Source organism: Brienomyrus brachyistius, chromosome 19 (genome assembly GCF_023856365.1).
Source record: "Brienomyrus brachyistius isolate T26 chromosome 19, BBRACH_0.4, whole genome shotgun sequence".
NCBI lineage: Eukaryota > Metazoa > Chordata > Actinopteri > Osteoglossiformes > Mormyridae > Brienomyrus > Brienomyrus brachyistius.
Genome location: NC_064551.1, coordinates 19,704,407 through 19,727,004, shown reverse-complemented (window position 1 = coordinate 19,727,004; position 22,598 = coordinate 19,704,407). Strand labels below are relative to the sequence as shown.

The following is a 22,598-nucleotide window of genomic DNA, read 5'->3' as shown; positions in this document are numbered from 1 at the left end:
CCTTTGACTCTGCCAGGTGACCCGTGCTATGCTGGGGGGTGGGGGGGTGGTTTGGGGTTCCATGCAAGGGTCAGTTGTATTCAGAAGTCACCCAATAAATCTGAAAGGATTTCTGCCAGGGATTTGTACCTAAACCTTGCTCGTCGTGGGTACTCACCCCCCCCCCCTCCCCGGCACACCCCAAACCCCAAAGTGTGGGTACATTAAAAGAGACATTAATATACATCAATTAAATATCAGAAAGCACTTATTGAAGTGGCCATGAGAATATGACACCCCCAGCTGAGATAGAACAGCAGACAGAGGAGGGCTTTTTTTTTGAGGGGGGGGGGGTTGCTAATTACTGTATGGAAGGACATCTTTGTGTTCGCAAATTCAAGACAATGAAGTGAATGAAAATTCATGGGAGCCAATCTGAGTGGCTTGGAAACAGAAGGCAGGCCTGTTTCCCAGAAGGCCTCCCCCTGAATCCTAATCGCAGAGACTCCTTACAGATAATCGAGCAGAGGGCCGATTGAGTCATCACCACACCGCTCCCGCCTCCGAGCGCTGAAACGCCTAAGTAACCCCCTGAAAAAATTATACACTTGCCCATCCAGCTCATGCTATTTTCTGGGGGGGGGGGCACACACACACACACACACACACAAACACACACACACACACACGCAGCAAGCGAGGGCCCCAGCTATCTGATCTCCCGGTAGCCGATTTCAATAGAACTTAAACCTATTAGGATCTGCTGAACTTGGAGTTCTTCCTGTTTTTATCTCGCCAGCAAAATACCCCCGTGCCCATTTCCAGACACTGAGATAAGGGCGCAAAGCCCAGTACCGGCTTACTGTGCCTTTCTAATTCTTTCAGAATAAGAAACAAAACATTACAAAATGATAGAAGGCTGCTCACTGGGGGATGAGAATTGCTTTGACATGGAGATTAGACTCCAGTATTGTTACAAGACATTGTCTCATACGAACAAGGCTATGGGGGGGGGCGGGGGGATTTTTTTTCTGGAATGGCCCCCGGATGACATAACGGAGACTACAAAAAAAGTAAGTGCGCATGACATGGTTTGACAGAGGCGCATAAAGGGAGATTTAAAGCGCATTGTTGGGGAATCGGAATTGCAGGAAGGCAGACAAAGGGCCGTGCGACGGCAGTATGACGACTCAGCAATTAAATGTCATGTCATCTGCTAGTCAAACAAACATACAGGCATGAACACACGCACATGCACACACAGGCACTGTACAGAAACAGTCACACGGACACACACAGAGACGCTGTACCAAAACATATATAAATGCACTGTAGCAAAAGGCACACACAGAGACACGTGCATTCACATGCAAAAACACACACATCGTATCAAAATACACACACATGCTCTCTTCCAAATTACATATAAAAACACACTTTATGCAAAACACATGCGTCTCACACACACACACTCTACCAAAAATCACAAAAAATCTAACACAAAATCCCAAAATACACACAGTATCAAAACACACATACACTGCACAAATTGCGTGCACACACACAGGTTTGTAATTATATCTTTGTGGGGACTTTCCATTAATTTCTATGGGAAAACTCTAATTCCAACATGACGACCTTAACCCCTATCCAGCCATCACCATAAGTAACCAAATAAAATACATGGCTTTCAGTATTCTTAGTTTGTTTGCATTCACAGATTTCTTTAAAATTGACTTCCCTGAAAAATTGTCCCCACAAGGTCTCAACATTGTGGGGACATTTGTTCCCCATAATGTAAAACACAGATGACCAGATGCACACAAACACACACACACGCACATGACCTCCAATCACCATATTCCATCATATTCAAGAAGGCAACAAAAAACTGACCATATCTCAAAGACAGTCACCGTTTTTTTTCTCCCGTACGTCTCAACATCACTTCATTAACATCTCTGATGCTTCCCCAAGCACTAGCAGCAATATTTACATCTGCATAGAGCCTGCAGTTTGAGACATAAACAATGATAAGGAAAATCAAAAGCAGAATCAAAGGGACGCTGTAATATCAGCGGGCAGCGCCGGGCCGGGGCCACGCTGCAGCATCTGTCCCGCTCTAGTTCCGTACAAAAAAAGGCCCTAATTGCTTCAGCGAAAGGTCAGCATTGCCTCCGTACCAGAGACAGAGACTTTGATTAACGCTTCCCCTGGGACACCTCTGCTCCAGTGTATTTGCAAGGGAAAATGTCTAAATATTCAAGAAACATGGTCGTAGGAGCCATAAAACAAATCAGCCTGACACCTTCATCTGCTCGGGGGGTGCCGGCGAGCCGCAGGGGCCGCCTCTCATGGCCGTGTTCACGGGCCTGTGAAAGGTCATCGCTCCTTAGCGCAGCCAGCAGCGAGCAGACGAGCGGCGCTCTTCCTCAGGGTCGCCGCGACTGATGCAATCACCTGCCCCGGACGTCACTCCGCGGCACAAAATAAAAACACACCTCCGGCAACTTCCTTCTGTGCGATAAAAACCTGATGAGGGACATGAAATCCCACCCCCATTTTTTCTTTTTTAGCCACTTTCTCCACCCACCCCCACTGTGTTTTCACAGGTTCTTAAGTGCACAGGTTCGAGCCTGGGATTTCCAAGCATGGCCGGAGGGCTCGCTTTGGCTTATTCCGAGTCCGCGGTGAGGCAAAGTTTTGGGGGAAAAGAAAATGTGCTGTTCTCTGCCTGCTCTATGTAACACTTCTGTTGACAGGCAAACTACTAGACACCCCTTTTACTCCGAGTCCCCACGAGGAGATCCCAGCTCCACTCATACAGAGTAGCACCGTTGCCTCACACTCCCAGGGCTGGGAGCTTGAATCCTGCCGCAGTGTTTGTAGAGTTTGCATGTTCTCCTTGCATCTCCAGGTTCCTCCCGCAGCTCAAACACATGCAGTTTGATTAACTGGCAACTCTAGTCTGCCTGCAGTGTGTATCTGCGCCCAGCGATGGCCTGGCTTCCTGTCCACACGGTGCACCACGGCCTTGTGGTCTATTCTGCCTAGGATACGCTGCAGGCTGCTCCCCCCTCACCCCCATGGTCCAGCCCTGGATAAATGACAGCGAAGGCAGTAAATGCATCCTTCTTGACTAATGTCCCTTCCACAGCCTTGAGGGAGGGAGTCGCAGCACAACGCTAACCTGCATAAATTAGCAGGCCGGTAAGCCAGTAAGTCACTTCACGCACCAGACATATGCTGAACAAATGTAGCATCAACGCAAGTCTCATCGCAGCCATCTGCTATGCTGGGACACATCAGGAAATTAGACAGAGACCGCTGTGCACCTGCCTGCGCTTCAAAAAAAAAAAAAAACCCTCACCTTTATGAAGACGCCCAAATGGCTTCCTGTCGTACTTCTGAGGAGGAGCTCAGATGCTAATCCCCACCTGACAACTGGCTGACTCCACACAATCGGCACCGAGAAACATGACCCCGTTGCCGGAACTAGGATCCAAACGGCAGGCTTCGCTAGGGTCTGCTATCACCAGGGGGGAGGATGGAAACCTGACTGACCCAAACTCCACAGTGCACTTGCAGCACCGGGACCACATGAAACAACTTAAATAGCACAATTGAGCAGATCTCCGTCAAATGTCGGTATCAAGCTGCGTAGATCTTGAAATAACATCTTGCCATTTTTGTAACCCCATTTAAACACCTACACCATAAAGTATGTTAACAAAGCTGCCCCCAACCTTTCCTTGAATGACTACAGAGATTATTGTCGGGCAAATCATCGATAAGCTAACGTTCTCAGTCACTTGCGGAGAGACGGCAGTCTAGCCAAAGGGATAGGATTGCAGTTTTCCCAATTAGTGGGTTTTCCCATGTGTATTATCATCCGTTCAGACCCCCAAATATACATCTTAAACCAATCATTCCCAGGGTCATTATCCAACAATTAGTTAGTTGTTTATACTTTGGTTCCCACACTTGGCAACTAGTCGATCAAACGGGCAGCCTGCTGCAGTTCTGTAGCAGTGCTGCCACCCGACTGCTTGACGTTGTTTTAGAAACCGGTCATGTGAGCCGAAAGCCAGCCCTGGGCCGGCGGGGCCCGCTAGCAGCGTCGCATGGATACATGCATCCTGGCTTCTCAAGGCAATAAAAGCTGCGTTGTGGCATTTTTGTGCGTCAGTACTTTATGGTTTACAAAACATTTAAACATGCAAGCGGCAAAATGACAAATTCTGTATTTACTAAACAAAACAAAAAAAAAACAAGAAACAAGATTCCCAAGAAAACGAAAGGACAAGGTTATGAGGGGGAAGAAAGATAGGGTTAGGGTTATGGAGGGAAGAAAGATAGGGTTAGGGTTATGGAGGGAAGAAAGATAGGGTTAGGGTTATGAGGGGGAAGAAAGATAGGGTTAGGGTTATGGAGGGAAGAAAGATAGGGTTAGGGTTATGAGGGGGAAGAAAGATAGCTAAAGATAAAGAACAAAGAATGCAAGAAAATGTGCTTAAAATTAGCAAGTTGTTTAAAAGTCCTAATTAGCTAAGAGGAAGATAGGGATAGGGTTATGGAGGGAAGAAAGAGAGGGATAGGGTTATGGAGGGAAGAAAGATAGGGTTAGGGTTATGGAGGGAAGAAAGATAGGGATAGGGTTATGGAGGGAAGAAAGATAGGGTTAGGGTTATGGAGGGAAGAAAGAGAGGGATAGGGTTATGGAGGGAAGAAAGAGAGGGTTAGGGTTATGGAGGGAAGAAAGATAGGGTTAGGGTTATGGAGGGAAGAAAGATAGGGATAGGGTTATGGAGGGAAGAAAGATAGGGTTAGGGTTATGGAGGGAAGAAAGAGAGGGATAGGGTTATGGAGGGAAGAAAGAGAGGGTTAGGGTTATGGAGGGAAGAAAGATAGGGTTAGGGTTATGGAGGGAAGAAAGAGAGGGATAGGGTTATGGAGGGAAGAAAGAGAGGGTTAGGGTTATGAGGGGGAAGAAAGAGAGGGTTAGGGTTATGGAGGGAAGAAAGAGAGGGATAGGGTTATGGAGGGAAGAAAGATAGGGATAGGGTTATGGAGGGAAGAAAGAGAGGGATAGGGTTATGGAGGGAAGAAAGAGAGGGTTAGGGTTATGAGGGGGAAGAAAGAGAGGGATAGGGTTATGGAGGGAAGAAAGATAGGGATAGGGTTATGGAGGGAAGAAAGAGAGGGATAGGGTTATGGAGGGAAGAAAGAGAGGGTTAGGGTTATGGAGGGAAGAAAGATAGGGTTAGGGTTATGGAGGGAAGAAAGAGAGGGATAGGGTTATGAGGGGGAAGAAAGATAGGGTTAGGGTTATGGAGGGAAGAAAGAGAGGGATAGGGTTATGGAGGGAAGAAAGAGAGGGTTAGGGTTATGGAGGGAAGAAAGATAGGGTTAGGGTTATGGAGGGAAGAAAGAGAGGGATAGGGTTATGGAGGGAAGAAAGAGAGGGTTAGGGTTATGAGGGGGAAGAAAGAGAGGGTTAGGGTTATGGAGGGAAGAAAGAGAGGGATAGGGTTATGGAGGGAAGAAAGATAGGGATAGGGTTATGGAGGGAAGAAAGAGAGGGATAGGGTTATGGAGGGAAGAAAGAGAGGGTTAGGGTTATGAGGGGGAAGAAAGAGAGGGTTAGGGTTATGGAGGGAAGAAAGAGAGGGATAGGGTTATGGAGGGAAGAAAGATAGGGTTAGGGTTATGAGGGGGAAGAAAGAGAGGGTTAGGGTTATGGAGGGAAGAAAGAGAGGGTTAGGGTTATGAGGGGGAAGAAAGAGAGGGTTAGGGTTATGGAGGGAAGAAAGAGAGGGATAGGGTTATGGAGGGAAGAAAGATAGGGTTAGGGTTATGGAGGGAAGAAAGATAGGGTTAGGGTTATGGAGGGAAGAAAGATAGGGTTAGGGTTATGGAGGGAAGAAAGAGAGGGATAGGGTTATGGAGGGAAGAAAGAGAGGGATAGGGTTATGGAGGGAAGAAAGAGAGGGATAGGGTTATGGAGGGAAGAAAGATAGGGTTAGGGTTATGGAGGGAAGAAAGAGAGGGATAGGGTTATGGAGGGAAGAAAGAGAGGGTTAGGGTTATGGAGGGAAGAAAGATAGGGTTAGGGTTATGGAGGGAAGAAAGAGAGGGTTAGGGTTATGAGGGGGAAGAAAGATAGCTAAAGATAAAGAACAAAGAATGCAAGAAAATGTGCTTAAAATTAGCAAGTTGTTTAAAAGTCCTAATTAGCTAAGAGGTTAGATTTTAACGGTGACTTAAAAAATGCTGTATTGGTGTAATTGTTAAAACATACAATAGCGTCTAGCGGTGGGTCTGACAGCTTCTGTAAGACAGTGTGGTAGGATTAACGCGCGGGTTACCAGGAGGCTCTGTGAAGGTGGACCCCTGGACCCTCGGATGGGAGAACGCGGCCTGGCTGCAGGGATGAGACCTCCATTGGGCACAGGGGTGTGGGGGCTGCCGGGAGCGCCAACCTCTTGCTGCCTCATCTGAATAATGTGCCCTGAATCTGTCACAATATCTGGCCCCCTCATATGCACACTGTACACCACATCAACAACAAATTAAATTGTAAATAAGAGACAATCAGGGCCATTGTTTCTATTCTTAATTTGGGCTCCTCTCATTTGACGCTCTCCACACGCAGGGACACAATGCACTGCCACACTCACACACAGCTCACAGAGCTTTGAGCGTTAGCTTCTGCTGATTACCACAGCGTGCATCGGTGTGATGCACAGATTCGAATTTCTGTGGGCCTCAAAAAAAAATATTTAAGTGAAATATAGCTAGATATGATTTTAACTGGGGGATCTATTAGGGAATTATGACCAAGCACATGCCTGAGATTAATCAGGACGGATCCACAAAAAAATTCTGGTAACAGTTTAGACGAGCACAGCAAGGCGGCAGATAGCGCGACCTACCTTCACGTCAGAGAAGAACATCTTCAGCATGTTGGAGCTGGGGTATCTGGTGTAAAAGAACATCAGCTTGGCCTTCTTCAAGTGATTAGGTGAAAGCCCTTCCTGAATTTGCAAAGCATGGAGTCAAGGAAGACGAGGCGATGGATCTGACCACCAGAAATCGAAAAGTAAATAAATAAATAAATAAATCACCTTAGCTAGGAAGCCTACGTTCTACAAGCAGACTAAGATAAGCCTCACCCTCCCCCTCCTAAAAAAATTTGCATAATACTGACAAAGAAAGCTGTTACTCCCAACGCTAAAGGGGAGCTTTCGATTGTGATCAGACATGCCAAGAAAGACAATACTCCATTCTTCCATTTAAAAAAAACAAAAAAAATTATAAAATGCACGACGGCGTAAAATCGACGGCTGATCAATACGTGCGGGACGGCAGATCAATAAATGCCTACTTACCGTAATAAAGGCCCTATTTATCTGGGAAAAGCATTGCCCTCCAGATTTGTAAACAGGAGCTGCTGAAGAGGTCCCAGGAGAAAGAAGGACTAACCGGAGCAATCTAAGCATTCCAATTATCCCCCTAGCTAGCTGGCACTTCCCCCACGCTGGCAGCCGGGCCGGCTTTGGCCACATCTGTGCCACAGACCGGCCATGCCATTTCCTCGGCAAATTAACGGCTTTATAATTTATCCGAAATGAAGACGCATGAGGGAGGGAAATCAATGTGACCCCCACAAGGTCAGTTCTCGCGCCATCCCACCCCTGGAAGGAGCGTAGCGAAAGTATCCATCAAAACATTACATGCCAAAACTTAAGCATGTCGATTTTTTATTTTATAAAAGTACACGACGGGAAGCATCACTTTCGGAGTTAAGCGGCCAGGTCCTTAACCGGGAACCTACAGAACAACATTCATACATCTATGACCACATATTTTATTGTGGTCTTCAGACTATAAAGTAACATAATCTCCTTTCTCGAAGTCTGGATGGACACCGGATGATAAAATTAAAAAGTAGATGAAATGTAACATTTTCAAGTGGTTAATTAACCATATTTAAATAGTTGGATAAAGTGTGACAGTGGCATCTTTCAGTTTTTCCCTTTAGAGATGCACATAAACACAACATCACGGACAAATGGCAGCTGGTGCCAACCGTATGTCTTCGTAGGTCAGCGAGTCGGGATCTGGCAAGAGCCTCCTCGCCGTTCCGGGGCTAAATGACGGCACAGATGATTGACAAGCTCCTTGTGCCAAAGGATGGGACTTGAGAGCCCAGAGGTGACCTCCATTAGTCTGATAGGGAAGAATAAAGGAGCCTTACTCTCCATACCACCATCTGTCATAAGGCATATGCGAAATAACAGCACAGGGAGCGGAGGCTGCAAGCTGTCCCCTCCTGCCCGGGCAGGACTTTTGAAGGAGCCAAACTAATTTCCCTCAGATCATGGGGAAAAAATGAAGTATTTATTATTTACTCAACAGAAAGCAGAGTAAGGGTTCAGCATGGAAATGAGAAGGGATAAGGGGTCTAAGTGGGATTCTTAATAAAAATTAATTAAACAGAGATGCTATTTTTTGAAACTGCAGGCGAGATTTGTGAACATTTCACATCAGGGATCTCAGTTAAGAGGCTTTCGGCTCACATCCTTTCTCCTGTTTGGTGCAACTGTTCTTTTCGTTCTTTGCTTTTTTGCTTTAATCCACCACCTGCACGACATTCCCTGTAAAACTACAAGACCTCCGGAAGAAAAAGACCCCGAATTATAACGAAACTCCAGAAACACCAGTTTATCCGCGTAGACGACGTATGACGGAAAACGTCGTTTGAGGCAGCAGCAAACCAGAGGTAGGGGGGGTAATAAATAGATGGACTTTAAACACAAAACTCAATTCTGGTAAACAAACATCTTCCAGGAAAAGAAGACGGGTTTCCAGGATACATACATGAACAATGAGTCATGAAAAGCATCCGTCAGTGGACATACGGCAGCCATGAAAAGTCTCACGTAAATAAAAGCATGCGGGTAGAAAAGGGAAGGTTACGTCAGCTTTTGATAAGGAAACATCACACGGATGTGAGGTAAGTCATGCCAACTATCTGCCTTTAGACATATTATCGAGCGAGAACTACAAATTCCAGCTGATTTTCATGTTAAGAGGAACCCAGTGGCAAAGCCTTGGATGAGGTCAAGTGAAAATTCACCACAGACAGCTGGCCGAACTCATCAGTGAGCCGGTGTCAAGAGCCGCTTAATAAGAGGCAGTCTGGACCCTAAACAGAAGAGTCTAGCAGGTAAGTAACTCAACAAAACCTATATATAGGTGGTACTAAATGATTTTTTTAACACACTCTTAAGAGATAAATGTGGCCGGAACAGGATGGAGGAAAAAAAAAAAGACAGTCGAGTTTTTAATCAGACTGTGGCAAAATTAGAAATGCTTTTCAGATGAAGAAAACGAGCAAAAACTAAGGGGAGGGGAGGAGGGTTGGGGTGGTGATGGGGGGGGGGGGGGGGGGGGTCCCGAAAGGCCTGACTTGAAATGGCCAATTCCAGGCGCAGTTAGCGGACAATAGGCCACTCCAGCAGCCCGTCAGGGCCCGGCTCTCCGGAGAGGGTCAGGAAGATTCCTTTGTGTGCCGGTACTTCAGGAGACACGGAACCGGAGAGGTGCGTCACCTGCCCCCGTCTCAGCGGCTGCGGCGCCTGCACCCCCAATGCAAATCCTCCGAGAAACTGAAAAAAGCCTGTTTTTGTGAGATGCAAAGAGACTGCATTAAAAAAAAAAAAATTTAAAAAGGGAAGGACATTCTTCCTCCAGGTGAAGACAATCAACAGTCTGTTTCTTTAAACCATTTGAATACAACTTATTTGATTACGCAGCTTTACTTTGCAAGCCTATAGAGGTTCTGTGTCCTGGCCGGGGCATAATGTACTGGCACAAGTGGCAAGTTTGAGTGCGTTCAATTTAAGAAAAGCACTTGGGCTCTGTTGGGTGTGCAGATCTGCCTTCCTCAGGGCAAAGAGGCAGGATCATGGGATTAAGAACAATAATTCCACTAATAAATAATTTCAATTAGCCTGAACGACGGGAACTAGAAATCTGTTATATCGGCCAACTGTGAAAACCACACTTCTTATAATTACCCAGAGAGGCAATCTGTTTTTCTCTTTCACATGGGGAGACCTGCTTTTGGTCAATGACTAGCCTAAATTCACAAACCTATATAATTCTGAAACCGTTTTATTCCTTTTTAAAGAGGCAGCCGTAATGCAACATAACAGGTTCACAGGCAGCTACTGTTTGGCATCCCAAAGCCTCAAAAAGATACACGTCTGTAGTTACCATCCCTGCTCTCATCAGGGTACGAGCACCAGTCCAGTTCATCTGACGTCCGCCCACCACTGTGACATCGCGCAAACTCGCTGGAGCGCCGATGAGAGCTGACAGTGCCGACTACTTTAGTACAACCTGGGTCCTATGAGTAAGAGGCCAGCTGAACCTCTGGATGACACGCTGATTACTTTACGGGGGGCTATATCATAAAATGTTGTTTTATTTACCATTATTTTTTCACTTTACTACAGCAGAAATACTATTAGCAGGAGAAATCAATGTTAAGGGGACACTATGCATATTATAAATTAATTAAATAACTAGTTATATAGTCAGATATACTATATTATATATCTATTTGTTGTTATTCATTATTACAATAATTAGCAATAAGACTGAAGGTGAAAAATGTTTCATGGTGTTGCTATTAAAAGCTGCCTCTCGCTACACAGCTCAAAGCACTGGGAGAATTGGGATTGGGGTGATTCTGGAAACCATTCAGTTCAGGGTCAAGAAAGACAAGAACAAATGAAAGATAAACAGCCACCAGCAAACACCTGTTAACGCAGCATTCAAAGGAGATGGGGGGGGGGGGATTATTTGGCTGCCTAGCAACAGCAAATAGGTGCCTCAGGTTGTCAACAAATCTTTATAACAAATAAGAATAGAAACTGCGATTATTCTTTTTTACAATGTGATAAGAAAGAGCAGACAGAACAAGGCTCTTTATTATACCCTACAGCCTATTGTAAAAGCACGAGTGGGGGGAGCAGACACGGTCTTCCTGCCCTCCCCTGGTCTTTCCTTTAAAAACAGGTCCTCAACCACATCCACGATTTAAGTGCCGCTTTGTACCTTTGCACACGCAACCCGTGCCGGAGAAAACGGAGCTTCTCCTGGCGATGTATCGCAAACGCGCCCTGGGAACAGAGCCGCTGCACCCGCTGTACCCGCTACACCCACTACACCCGCTACACCCGCTGCACCCGCCGCACCCGCTACACCCGCTGCACCCGCCGCATGGCCGTACCCGTCGGATCGATGTGTCGGGCCGGGAGAAAACAAAACGCCCACTTTTTAGCGAGGGCCTCCCACCCTTTCGAAAGCACTGAGCTCAGCTGCCTGTTTCCATTCTACCACTTGTACTTAGGCATAGTAATTAATTCCTGAGCGTTGACAAAATTAGTCTCTGATGCTCGTTTGTGATAATAGGAGAGCAAAATGAGCAGCGCCGTTCCAGAAGCCAAACACAGCAACATAAGAACAACTACAAAGATTAAATTGATTTTTACACCTCTAGTTTTTTATTAATAGACAGACTGAATATCCAGACATCTCAATCCGCAGACCTCCTACACCAATCAAGAGTAATCGAAACCAGTGGTGTGGCCAATTAAAATTGCAAGATCGCATCGTCAGATGTTACAGACCAAGCTGGATCTACCTGTAGGGACGGCTGGGAAGGGTGTCTATAACACGCCTGTTTGTGTATCTGAGCAGACATTTGTGAAGAAGGGGAGAAGCAGCACAAACAGAACTAGGAGCAGAAGGAGAAAGACTAAGACTGCACACCATTTCTTTTGAAAAAGGATATTGTACTTCCTGAATATGGAGAGATGTCAGACATGTCCTGAAGGTCCCCGCACTCAGATTTAATGAGCGACAAGGACAGACCCTCAGTGGTACTGGCTGGATGCGATGGCGAGAGGGAACGATGGTGGTGCAGGTGACCGGAAGTCATCTTGGTCCGCAGGCTGGTGGTTTCCCTGGACAGGTCCAGGGACTCCGGAGAGGACCTGTCCTTGCCGGGGTAGCCAGTCGACGGAGCGCCTAAAGGGCTCTGGAAAGGGTACCCCATGAGAGGAAGTGGAAAAGGGTGCCGGAAAGATGGAGAGGTGAAGCCCATGCTAGCAGCACTCAGCGGGGATGGGTGCAGAGATGGGTGGTGGTGGGTGCCATGAGGGCCCACTGAGGAGGACTGGTGGTCGGAGGAGTTTTTCCGGACCACCAGAGGCAAGGCTTCCGTCTGGTCGTTGGAACTGGAGACCTGGAGGCTGGCAAAGGAATCCAGGGGGTTGGGAATGATGACATCACTGAAGCACTGTAGCCTCTGATTGGCTGTATGGAAGTTGGGGTTCTCTCCATTCACCGCGAAGCGGTCCTGAGGCAACTGGAGGGGTGGAAAGACCTGAGGAACCGGGCGCGAGGGCTTGGAGAAGACCTTCACGACGGTGTCCACCACCTGGGACATGGCCGTGTTAAGCTCCTGCTTGAGGGTTTCGGCCAGCTGTTTCCCTTCCGCGTGCATGGAGGGCGGCCCCTGGCCCTTTGCCCGCATCCCGTCGCGCTTTTGCTTGTCGCCCTCGCCTATCAAGGCCTGCTCCTGCAGTAGGGCCCGGGCGCGGTCTAGAAAGTGCCCGGGGTCCAAGTCAGAAATCTCGTTGTCGGAGCGGTCGGTCGTCATGTCCTGCCCTTGGCGCTCAGCGCTGTCGGAGCGCAGGCTGTCCTCCGAGAGGTTCCCGTCCTCGTCGTTCTCCGAGTCGGTGCTGTCATAGATCTGGTAGAACTTCTCCTGCAGCTGCCGCAGCTGCTTCTGCATGTCCTCCAGCTGCAGCTTCAGCTGACGGCGCTCCTCGTGCTTCTGCTCCTTGCGCGCCGACACCAGCTGCCGGAAGCTCTGCTGCTGCTGGGGCAGCTTCTGCTTGCGCTTGTTCTCGCGGTAGCTCTCGCGCGGACTTCCGGGCGGCTGGGGCGGCCCCTCCCGCTCATGCTCACCGGTGCGCACAGCCACGCTGGGTGAGTGGCTCATGCCGCGGATGATGTTCTCCACTCGGGCGCGCTTGGCCCTCAGGTGCTCGTCGCTGAGCCGCTCCACATCCAGCTGGCTGGTGGCCGGCCGGCCGAAAGGCGAGAGGCACTCCTGGGAAGAGTTACTGCAAGCGTCCTCCTGGTGGATCTCGGAGCCCGTGCCGGAAAGCCCACCTCCTTGGAAGCTGGACTCGCTGCCGCCGTTCTTCATCATGTTGTTCTTCAGGAGCTGGGAGATGATGGTGGCGCCGGGGAAGGGCATCATGGCATCCTCGTACGAGTTTGCCCTCTTCAGCAGCTTGCGGAGCACGTTGGACTTCTCCCCGTCCGCGTGCTGCACCACCGAACACTCGACGTCCTGCTCGGAGCTGTGGGGATTCATGGCACTGAACACGGCTGCTTTCGCTCGAGTGAAATCCGCAGACGCTGTCCCTACAGTCCTTTTCACGCCAATGTCAACTCTTCGTCTCTTGGCTTGTCTGCTTAAGAGGGCTACGCTGTCATGGTCAGGCATCACTGGGCTGCTATTGCTCCATCCTCAAAAGCCTGTCAGCTGGGCACAGCTCGACAATCCTGGGACCCTGTCCAACAGAGCGAGAGCACAATGAATCGTTTTCTTTACATTTCTCCAAGTTTCCTGACCTCAATCCCGAATAAAACAAAATGCACCCGACGCCACTCGGATTTGCCGCACGCTACAATGACAGCAATGAATACGCTGTCTAAAATAAAAGTTTTTGAGAAATAATAATGATTTAAGATGGAGCGAGCAAAATAAATGTCTGTGCAGCACCAGAAAGTAAAATTCTGCTGTTCAAATGTCCAGAATGATACCTGTTAGTCACGGAATAGAGCATATAATCTCTCCAACAAGAGCATGTGACTAAATGTGCCACACTCAGGGAGAAAATGAACAAAACATCATATTCAGCCAACTGATCTCAGTATTAGACACTAATTGCAACATCAACTAGGTTTATTTTATGGTTAGAAATCTGGCAAAACACTGGTGGGTTTCAAATCCTAATCATAAGAAATTTTCCATACAGGTGTTAGTCATATGTCACACATTGCAGTACTGTGGTCACAAACCACGAATAGAAATGGATATTTAGGGTCATGAAAACATCAAGGAAGTGACAGGATTTCAAATGAAACGAAACGTTCAGATTCAACACGATCACTGATCACATCTGTCGAAACAAACCAATAGAAAAGACAAGGTGCTCTCATACAGCACAACCTTCGTCCCTATGGTCCCTAATAATTATGTTCATTGTTGGTTGGTGGGTAACTGCTCAGCGTCATGTGAACAATCTTCACATCTACACTGTACAGTCATGCAACAGCTATCTATGCTACTTACACAGCTAAGCTGGTCTGCAGAAAATTTCCCGCAGGATCCAGCAAAATAATAATAATAATAATAATAATAATAATAATAATAATAATAAATGTACAAATTACCCTCAGAATGTTAGAGTCGTGTACTGTCGACATTTCTACATTTCTAAGTCTTCGTTTCAGAAAATAAAACTCCCCCAAAAAACAGATAACAGATAAACAGTTGCCACCCACTTGAAATCTTCACAGCAAAGTTCATTTTGTAAAACGGTGGATAGGAACAGCACTCTCCTATATGTGAGACTTGTACTGTTCCAGTTAAGTAAAGCAATTCATTCTAGAAAGAATACAACCAATTAAAGTGCAATGTGTGTTTCTTAAGTTGGAATAAACATGGATTATTATTAAAAAGTTGGAATAATGGATAAAAAGATTCAAGAGTTCTATGACTATGATATACAGATATATATCATATACAGATATATGCAAAGAAATAGGCTGAGTTTAATAAAAGAGGTTATTAGAGCTAAGAAATTACATTAAAGGCAGCAAGTAGGTTAGCAGGTAAAGACAGCTATGTAACTTTAAGGCTGGGGGTCATAGTCCAAAGAGGGGTCGGCTGTTGTACCTTTAAACAAGGTAGGCTGCTAAACCCATGATGAAGTAAAACACTCTGCTCTCTTACAGGATAAAGCTGTCAGTTGCTTGCATTGTCTCAACTAAAAGGCCCAATACAACGTTTACGTTTTAACTCCAATTATAAAAGGTCAAACGGTGACCTAAACTGAAACTAGACAAAAATATTATATTTTTAAAAGCCTTATGTCTGCTGTTCTATTTCCGCACAATTCCTCATATATATGTAAAATTAGGGAACATAAACTGATACTATAAACGCACAAAGTCCGTAAACGAAGCACGCAGAACAGAAAACTGCTATTATGGAAGGACTTATTTATTTAAACTGCAGCAATCGTCGAGGAGAGAAAAAGGTTAAATTACTTGATTTCTGTGAGAGAAAATCTGACATATAATCGGAATCATAGAAGGGGGTGAAAGAAAGCGCCTTCGCCAAAACTGCCAGTGTAATTATTAATGCCGTGCTGGTAGCGGTCACCGCAGAGCATAACTACTAATCTAATGAAACCCCAGGTGAAAGCGCAGGTCCATCCTTCAGACACCAACTGGGAGGCGAGCGACTCATTAACGCCAAGTCGCTCCCAGAGAGACTGTGCTTTCTTCAGGGAAGCGAAGTCTGCAGTCCGACCCCACGCAAACTTTATGATCCTTGGTTGTAATGCCGGACAAATCCGATGGACTAATATTTAACGTGAAATTTATACAGCAAAATGTTCTATGTTTTATTAGTAAGTATTTATTATTTTACTCCATTCCGTTTCTGAAGCTCAGAAGCAGAATAAAAGGAAAAAATTAAAACCTTAAAACAGTGTACCGCTTTATTCTAACACAGTAAACCGGCCTCAACGGCTGAAACACACAACGATTCAGCTCACAATAGACCTCAGTTAGACAAACACATAGTTTAGCGCCTAGAGGTGTATATTATGCAAAGTCGTTATTACTGGAAATAAAGCAACTCGCACCTGTCTTTTTACACAATGCACCTGTCTCCTATTGGTCATGCGCAGTATTCCATCCGGACTTCAATATAAATTCAATAAAACGAGAAACGGCTCCCCACTATCCCAGGTCCTACATGTGATCCATCTCTTCAGAATCACAAACCCGAATGCAAAATGATGCTCATTTTATCATACTACCGGAAATAAGTGGGAAACGAAGCTGATACTCAATAACATAAACCAGTGTGTACGGAACAAAGATAGGAACTCGTCCAAAAAGTGCTGACAAAGAAAAAAACATAGGAATGGTTAATTTATACATTCATGCATATGTTTGTTTAGTAACTTTCTCCTGGAGTAAAGCCACAGATTGTACAGCTGAGCAATTTAAAGTAAACATACATTAACCGGGGCTTTGTGTCACCGATCCCGTTATACTTTAATTGTTTCTGATATTCCAGTTTAATTACGTTTCTTTTATCATATTATTATCCACACTGGTGTTTTCATGATGATTAAATGGTATCGCAGACATGAAAAGAGAGAAATCACCAACTGCCAGAAGGTCGTGTGTTGGCCGGCTTTCAGCGATAAAATGCAAATAACTTTTTTAAAAGAGATTTTACTTCTGGTGCAATATTATGATCCGCGTGGATAAGGGAAAGTAGTCGCTTGGAGAGACGAGAACGTCGGACGCCTCACTGCAAAACCAACATAAACGGAGACACCTCTAAACAGTTCAAAATTGACAAAATTAATTTAATGTACCAATACTGACGAAAACGAAAATGTGATTAATAAAGCAGAAAGAATATTATAAACGCATAAGACTAAACATTTACACCACTTAAAGCACAATTTACTGACTTAAAATAGTCTGAACAAATGTAAATAAACATATTTTCCACTAATCAGGAATCAGCTCGATTAAAGTCACGGGACGAATAATCAGCAATATCGCACCGCGCGCTACTTACTTTTTAAAGTTCCCAAATTAGCACTATTCTCACGATGAAAAAAGACAAACCGAAACACGTCATCATAACATGTTATTAAAACCATCTAAGATATAACACATATTGCAGTGTCGTACAGCTCAGTCGATCAGGTCAGACATCTACCGGCACATTTTCCAAGTTTCTTTTTTTTTTTTTTGTTTTTTCTCCTCCGCGCGCCCGATCCAAGCAAATAAGGGAGCTACCTAAAGGACAAGGTTACTTACAAATGAGAGGAAAATCGAGCTTCTTCGCTGATGAAAGAGAAAGGACACGGAGGGCTGCTCGCCTGGTGATGAATATTGCAATTTCTCTTAGCGAGGGAGCGACGCTTGCTGAGCGTGAGAGAGGAGCAGAGAGGAGGAGAGAGGCTCTTTTGCGCCGCTCTCCTTTCTGGACTGAAAGTGTATTTCTCTTGGAGACGAGCAGGGCAGAGCTGCGGCTGAGGCGCGCTCCCACCAACAAGATTCACTTTAAGACGCCGCTGAAGGAAACAGGAAGACGGCGCGTCATAATCATTGTGATGTAACATTTTCACCTACCAATAAGAATTGTCCGGCGGATATAGAGGAATACAAAACACTGAAGTTGGCCGAATAATAAGGTTTGGGTGATCATTACGTTCTAAAAGGCGACATTGTACCTTTGCTGAAAACGAGCAAGTGAAACTGGGAGACGTGTGAGGGGACGTGTGTTTTTTTCCATGCTCTAACAATAGATACGCGTTTGCATACAGCCGTAAATGCATATTTTAAACTGGTTTTAAATACACTAGAGTTGATTTATAGCGACAGTTACAGTAACAGTTTATAATTGATTTAATGATCCCCGGAGACATCACTATTGTCAAGTTAAGTACTTTCTAGCCTTTTAAACTGCCGTACAAGGTGGGTATTTTCTAGCAATTTGTTATTATGTTTCTGAAGTGTTACACAATCCAGGATTCAAATAAAACTTAATGTTATAAGCATCTTCAGTAAGGCTTCGATAAAACTGGAGCTTTTATGTTTTATTTCAATTATTTGTTGCACTACATGCCTATATTGTCTATGGGGATTTCATTCGTTTTAAAAAAAGGAATCGATGTTATTTTACCCAGCGATAAATATAAATATATAAATACTGCCGTCCTAAATGACACCCGAGACGCGAGGTCGTCGTACGATGTGCATTCCTTCAAGAAGTTTGGAACATGCCATAGTGAAAAACAAAGTAAATAAAACTTTACATCTTATACCATGCAGCAACATTTTAACCATCAATTTTTGTCACCGTTGCCTAAATACGCAATTTTCACGTTTAGTTCGTGTGATATTGCTTTTTTTGTTGTGTCACAAAGCAGCAACAAAAACGCTTGTCAGCAGAGTGCACAATTATCCGACCGGTGGGAGATCGTTAAGGAAATATCAATACCTAAAATTTCATTTATTCTAGCCGTCACAGAACGGGCTCCAGTTTGCAGACTAAGTCGCCTCTTGTTTGACTGAACAGACAGAAATAACACATATATTTTGGCTTTTAAGTCAAACTACTTCATAGTTAGAATGAAATATGACGTTTTTATTCCCTCACGAGGTGTTTTCCGTATTCGGTTATACAATACTAGGACTGGTTATTTTCTTTAAATAATATGAAAAGCTGATAGTTTACAAGACTTGCGACGAGAATAGAAACAACTGGATTACAGTAATGATATACGAATTATTATTACAAGTGTCCTGTTTTACAGCGGGTGTTTGCTGTATATTTATTGCCGCACGACCGGTTCTGAAATTGTGTCTCAGCATTCCTTTACGCACAGATAATGTCAACTTCCTTACATTTACACTTTGATCTCCACAGATAGTCTACTTTTGCCGTTTTCATTAGAAACCGACAACTGACTGTAAATAGACGCTGTCAATATAGCATTAGCCCTGGTTTTGTAACCGGAACAAGGTAAATTTATTTAGTGACAATTAGGGTGATATAGTAGCCTAATCTTTTGACGGACACCAATTTAATGTTAATTTGGTCTAAACTGCACTGAACCGTTAATTAAATGAGGACGTCTTCTTCAATGTGTCTAGCTTTTACTAGCCTCTGTTAAACGCGTTTAACTACAACTATCATGAGAAACATCGAATTACTATTGATTTAAACAGTGGGTTATAATAAATGTTTTGATTTTATTTTGATCCGCATAATTAAAAACAAATTATAAAGTCAGGAATAATACAAGCAATTACGGGAAAGTTATGGATGGTTACTCTAATCATTATATGTTCACGCCATCATTAGCAGTGATACTTTCCTCATAGTCACTGGAATAACATTGAATAAGTGTCATGCAATAACTCCGTTATTAAATGCTCACTTTTACGTGTCATGTTGATTGGTAGAAAGTAGGCCACTAGGTCTTCATGAAAAGGTAAAAATAAATATTAATATATCTGCTCACAGTCGGTTTAAAAAGCTTTTAAACCCGTACTTTTAATAGGTACAGAATGAATCAGAAAATGAGAATAAATAAATAATAAAGTCAGTTAAAGAATGCGACACAGACTATAATATATTCATGCCATTTAATAAATTGCCATAATTACCACCAATATTTAAAAACAAACGCAATATAATCTAGCATTGACTGTAGCCGTTTTTTTCTTTCTTTAAAATACATTTATCGGGTTTAAACTTATGGTTCGCTTTCACTAACTAACAAAAAACAGACACACCGGAGGATTTTAATATTCTCGACGATTTGTTAGGGCAAAAGGTCTTTTGAAATTCGATGTTAGCTTTTTTAAAATGAATAATGATAATATCCAGAATTGTTAACAGCTTAAAGGGATAAAGACTCACTCAAAAACGCCTCTGTTATTTGAGATGAAGCAATGAGCATCTCAAGTCAGTAAGGCGTTTGAATCATATGACATCTCATATCCACGTTATATTCATCAAATAAGATGTTCTCGTAATAATGAGAACATCTGGATTTTCTTTCCTCAAGTCATATTTATTGCTTCTCACTTGAAATGTTTCCAACACTGAGATTTATAACTCCAGAGCAAAGTTGCGCCGAAGTCCGAACATCATTCTGCGCGGAGAGGAGTTTGCGACCGCTCTTTATATGGGTGCCATTTTCTGGCAGGAATGAAATTCTCATTGCCCGTTAATTAGAGTGCATGCCAAAATACCACAAAAATGATTTCGCTTTGTTTCCTTCGTTGTTTTAAAAAATGAGGCAGTATTCAATATGACCTGTCTCAGAACTGCTCTCAACGAGTTCCGAGACTTTTCCCGCCTCGTAATTCCACTATGAAAACTGCCTTAATGATAATGCGTTTAATACCCTTAATGAGAAGCAGTTGATTATTTTTTTTCAGCCCACAGCAGCCAGAGCTAAAAGGGAACTGCAAACCGTTTTTAGCCTGTTTCCATAGCGCAAGCAAGTGTTTTTAAGGGCGTGTAAAATAGCTCGGAAATCAGAACTTAGGTGTCAGGCATTTATTTTCCAGAGCAACTCGCCTTGTGCCAATAGTTAATTCTGCATCATTTCCCAACGGTGTTATTGGTCCGTACGCTAAATGGAAAAAACACATTTCAGCATTAAAGGAATATTGTTTAGAAAAGGAAGACGCTGCTGAGGTGTAGAGGAAGTCTGTTTAATAACTCTGTCATCATTTTTATTGGAGAAGGCTGCTTATGTTTCAGCTGATTATGCCTTAATTATTGTCAACACTTTTTTTTTTATTGGTGAAGTATGCGAACTATATTTTGATGCTGGATGTTGAAAACAGGTAATATTTAACATGATTTAGACTTTGGTAGGATTCATACATGACTTAAATTGTCCAAAAATAAAAAAAAGCTAAATTGGGCATAGACTGTGTGTCCTTGTGTCATTCGTACGACCCTTGATATAATAAAATAATTATAGCTGTAGAAAAAAAATGTAGATTGCATCATAACTAATGCTTGTTACTGATTTCTGTTAATTTGGGGGCTGTAAGCTGTTTTTGTGTAGTATCTTGACTGTATACCGTAAATCAGGAAGGTGATTTTGGGCCTTTTGATGTTCTCTGCTCTGTCTCAGCACTACACAGAGGATTGCGTTCGCAAACGGCTCATTAAGCACGTCATGCTTCTTCTGATACCCTTGCTACTTGTCCCGCAAACTTAATACCGCATATTATGACACGTGTCTGTGCAAACACAGAATCTAAGCCAGGTGGGACTAGCAAAGAAATGCCTTTGGGCCCCATGTTTCAAGTTATCTCCAAACTGAGAAATTGCATTTTTTTCCTTTATGTGATTCAAAATTGGCTGGCAATTGAAAAAAAAAAAAAAAACGTCATAAATTCTAAGCGGGTGACATAAATCTGCCTTAGAGAAAGTCTGTTCAGAAAGTCTACACTGCCAGTTAAGCAGCTTACCCCTGCACCAGATAAACCCAGAAACAAACTATAGTGCAGTATAGAAAATCTAGAAAAATAGAAAAATAATATAACATTGGTTAGTATTGGTAGTCTTACTGCCAAACTTTGGTCTCTGGAATATAAGATGCTAACTTCTCCCGTTAGTAGCCTTTAAACTAAATACAAGTGTCATTTGTGTTTTATATCTTTTTTTTTGTTACAATTAATTATCATTTATTTTTAACTATGAGCACATGTATAACCATGTAAGCGTTATATTTAGTGTGTAGTATTCTACAAAAAAATAGATTTATTTTCACTTTTTTATTACATATTGACTTAACATTTTTTTTAAATCTGATATACTGATATCTCAGTGTAATACGCAAATAAATGCTTACTATTTTTAATTTAGAGGTTTCTGAATGCAGATTTGCAGCTGGTCATTGTTTCCTGTTAGTGAGAAGGTCTAAATTCAGGAGTCCTTGAGTTATATTGTACCTCAAATGAAGAGGGAACCTCAAAGCTTGTCCGAGATTGAGTCGCACAGTTAAAGCTCGCTATGCACTTAAAACGTGCATTTGTACTGATGGCCAGAGTCGATGGCCCAAGAACATTAGCAATTTAAATGCGCAATCAACAAACAAAGAGAATAAAGAAATAAGTGAATCGACCAGGCATGTCGGTTCAGTCATTCTGAGAACTCAGGTCAACAAAATCTTGCAGTAATGACTGCAACACCTTGAAAGAATAAAAATCCGAGTGAGCGCACTGGGAAACCTCTGTCCAGGGCCCTTACACTGTGCCTTTCCTTTGTCAGGTGAAAATGAACCTCGGCCTTTAAATGCATTACAGAAAACTGATCCCCAGACATGCTGGCATGCATGCAATCACAGACATATTGCTGAGGAAGCCCACGTTTCATGTCCAAATGGACGGCACCTGTGCGTTGGATTCACAGCCATGCATATCTGAGGAAATATCAGAAACTTTTTGTTTCAATATGGCTCACAAAGTTTTTCTGGAATTATTATTTTAATCACTGTTATTATTTAAAAGCCGCGATCGGAAAGTATCACATATTTTGAGTCTTATCATCGAGCACCTCAACCAGACTGGAAAGAACATGCGTGTGCAGTACTCAAGGTTTACGTGACTTTCCTTCGTAAGACATTAGGTAAACAACTAACTAATAAACATAATACCACCCTGTATTT

The 22,598-nt window shown here is 43.7% G+C and overlaps 1 protein-coding gene across 3 annotated transcripts in view; it reads right to left on the bottom strand.

Annotated features, from left to right (window-relative positions):
• LOC125714900 (prospero homeobox protein 1-like) overlaps positions 1-17,556 on the bottom strand; it is a 31,452-nt gene extending 13,896 nt beyond the window's left edge. The window contains exons 1-4 of one of the 3 annotated variants that reach the window (XM_048985962.1): positions 17,212-17,556; positions 11,850-13,643; positions 6,915-7,023; positions 6,348-6,476 (exon numbers count right to left, since the gene is read on the bottom strand). In XM_048985962.1, the coding sequence (XP_048841919.1) occupies positions 6,348-6,476; positions 6,915-7,023; positions 11,850-13,576 (1,965 nt within the window). In that variant the 5' untranslated portion in view covers positions 13,577-13,643; positions 17,212-17,556. Of the gene's footprint in view, positions 1-6,347; positions 6,477-6,914; positions 7,024-11,849; positions 13,644-16,966; positions 17,183-17,211 lie in introns of those variants that run through there. The other 2 variants (XM_048985963.1, XM_048985964.1) reach the window with 2 other exon arrangements.
• Between the last annotated feature and the right edge of the window lie 5,042 nt (positions 17,557-22,598).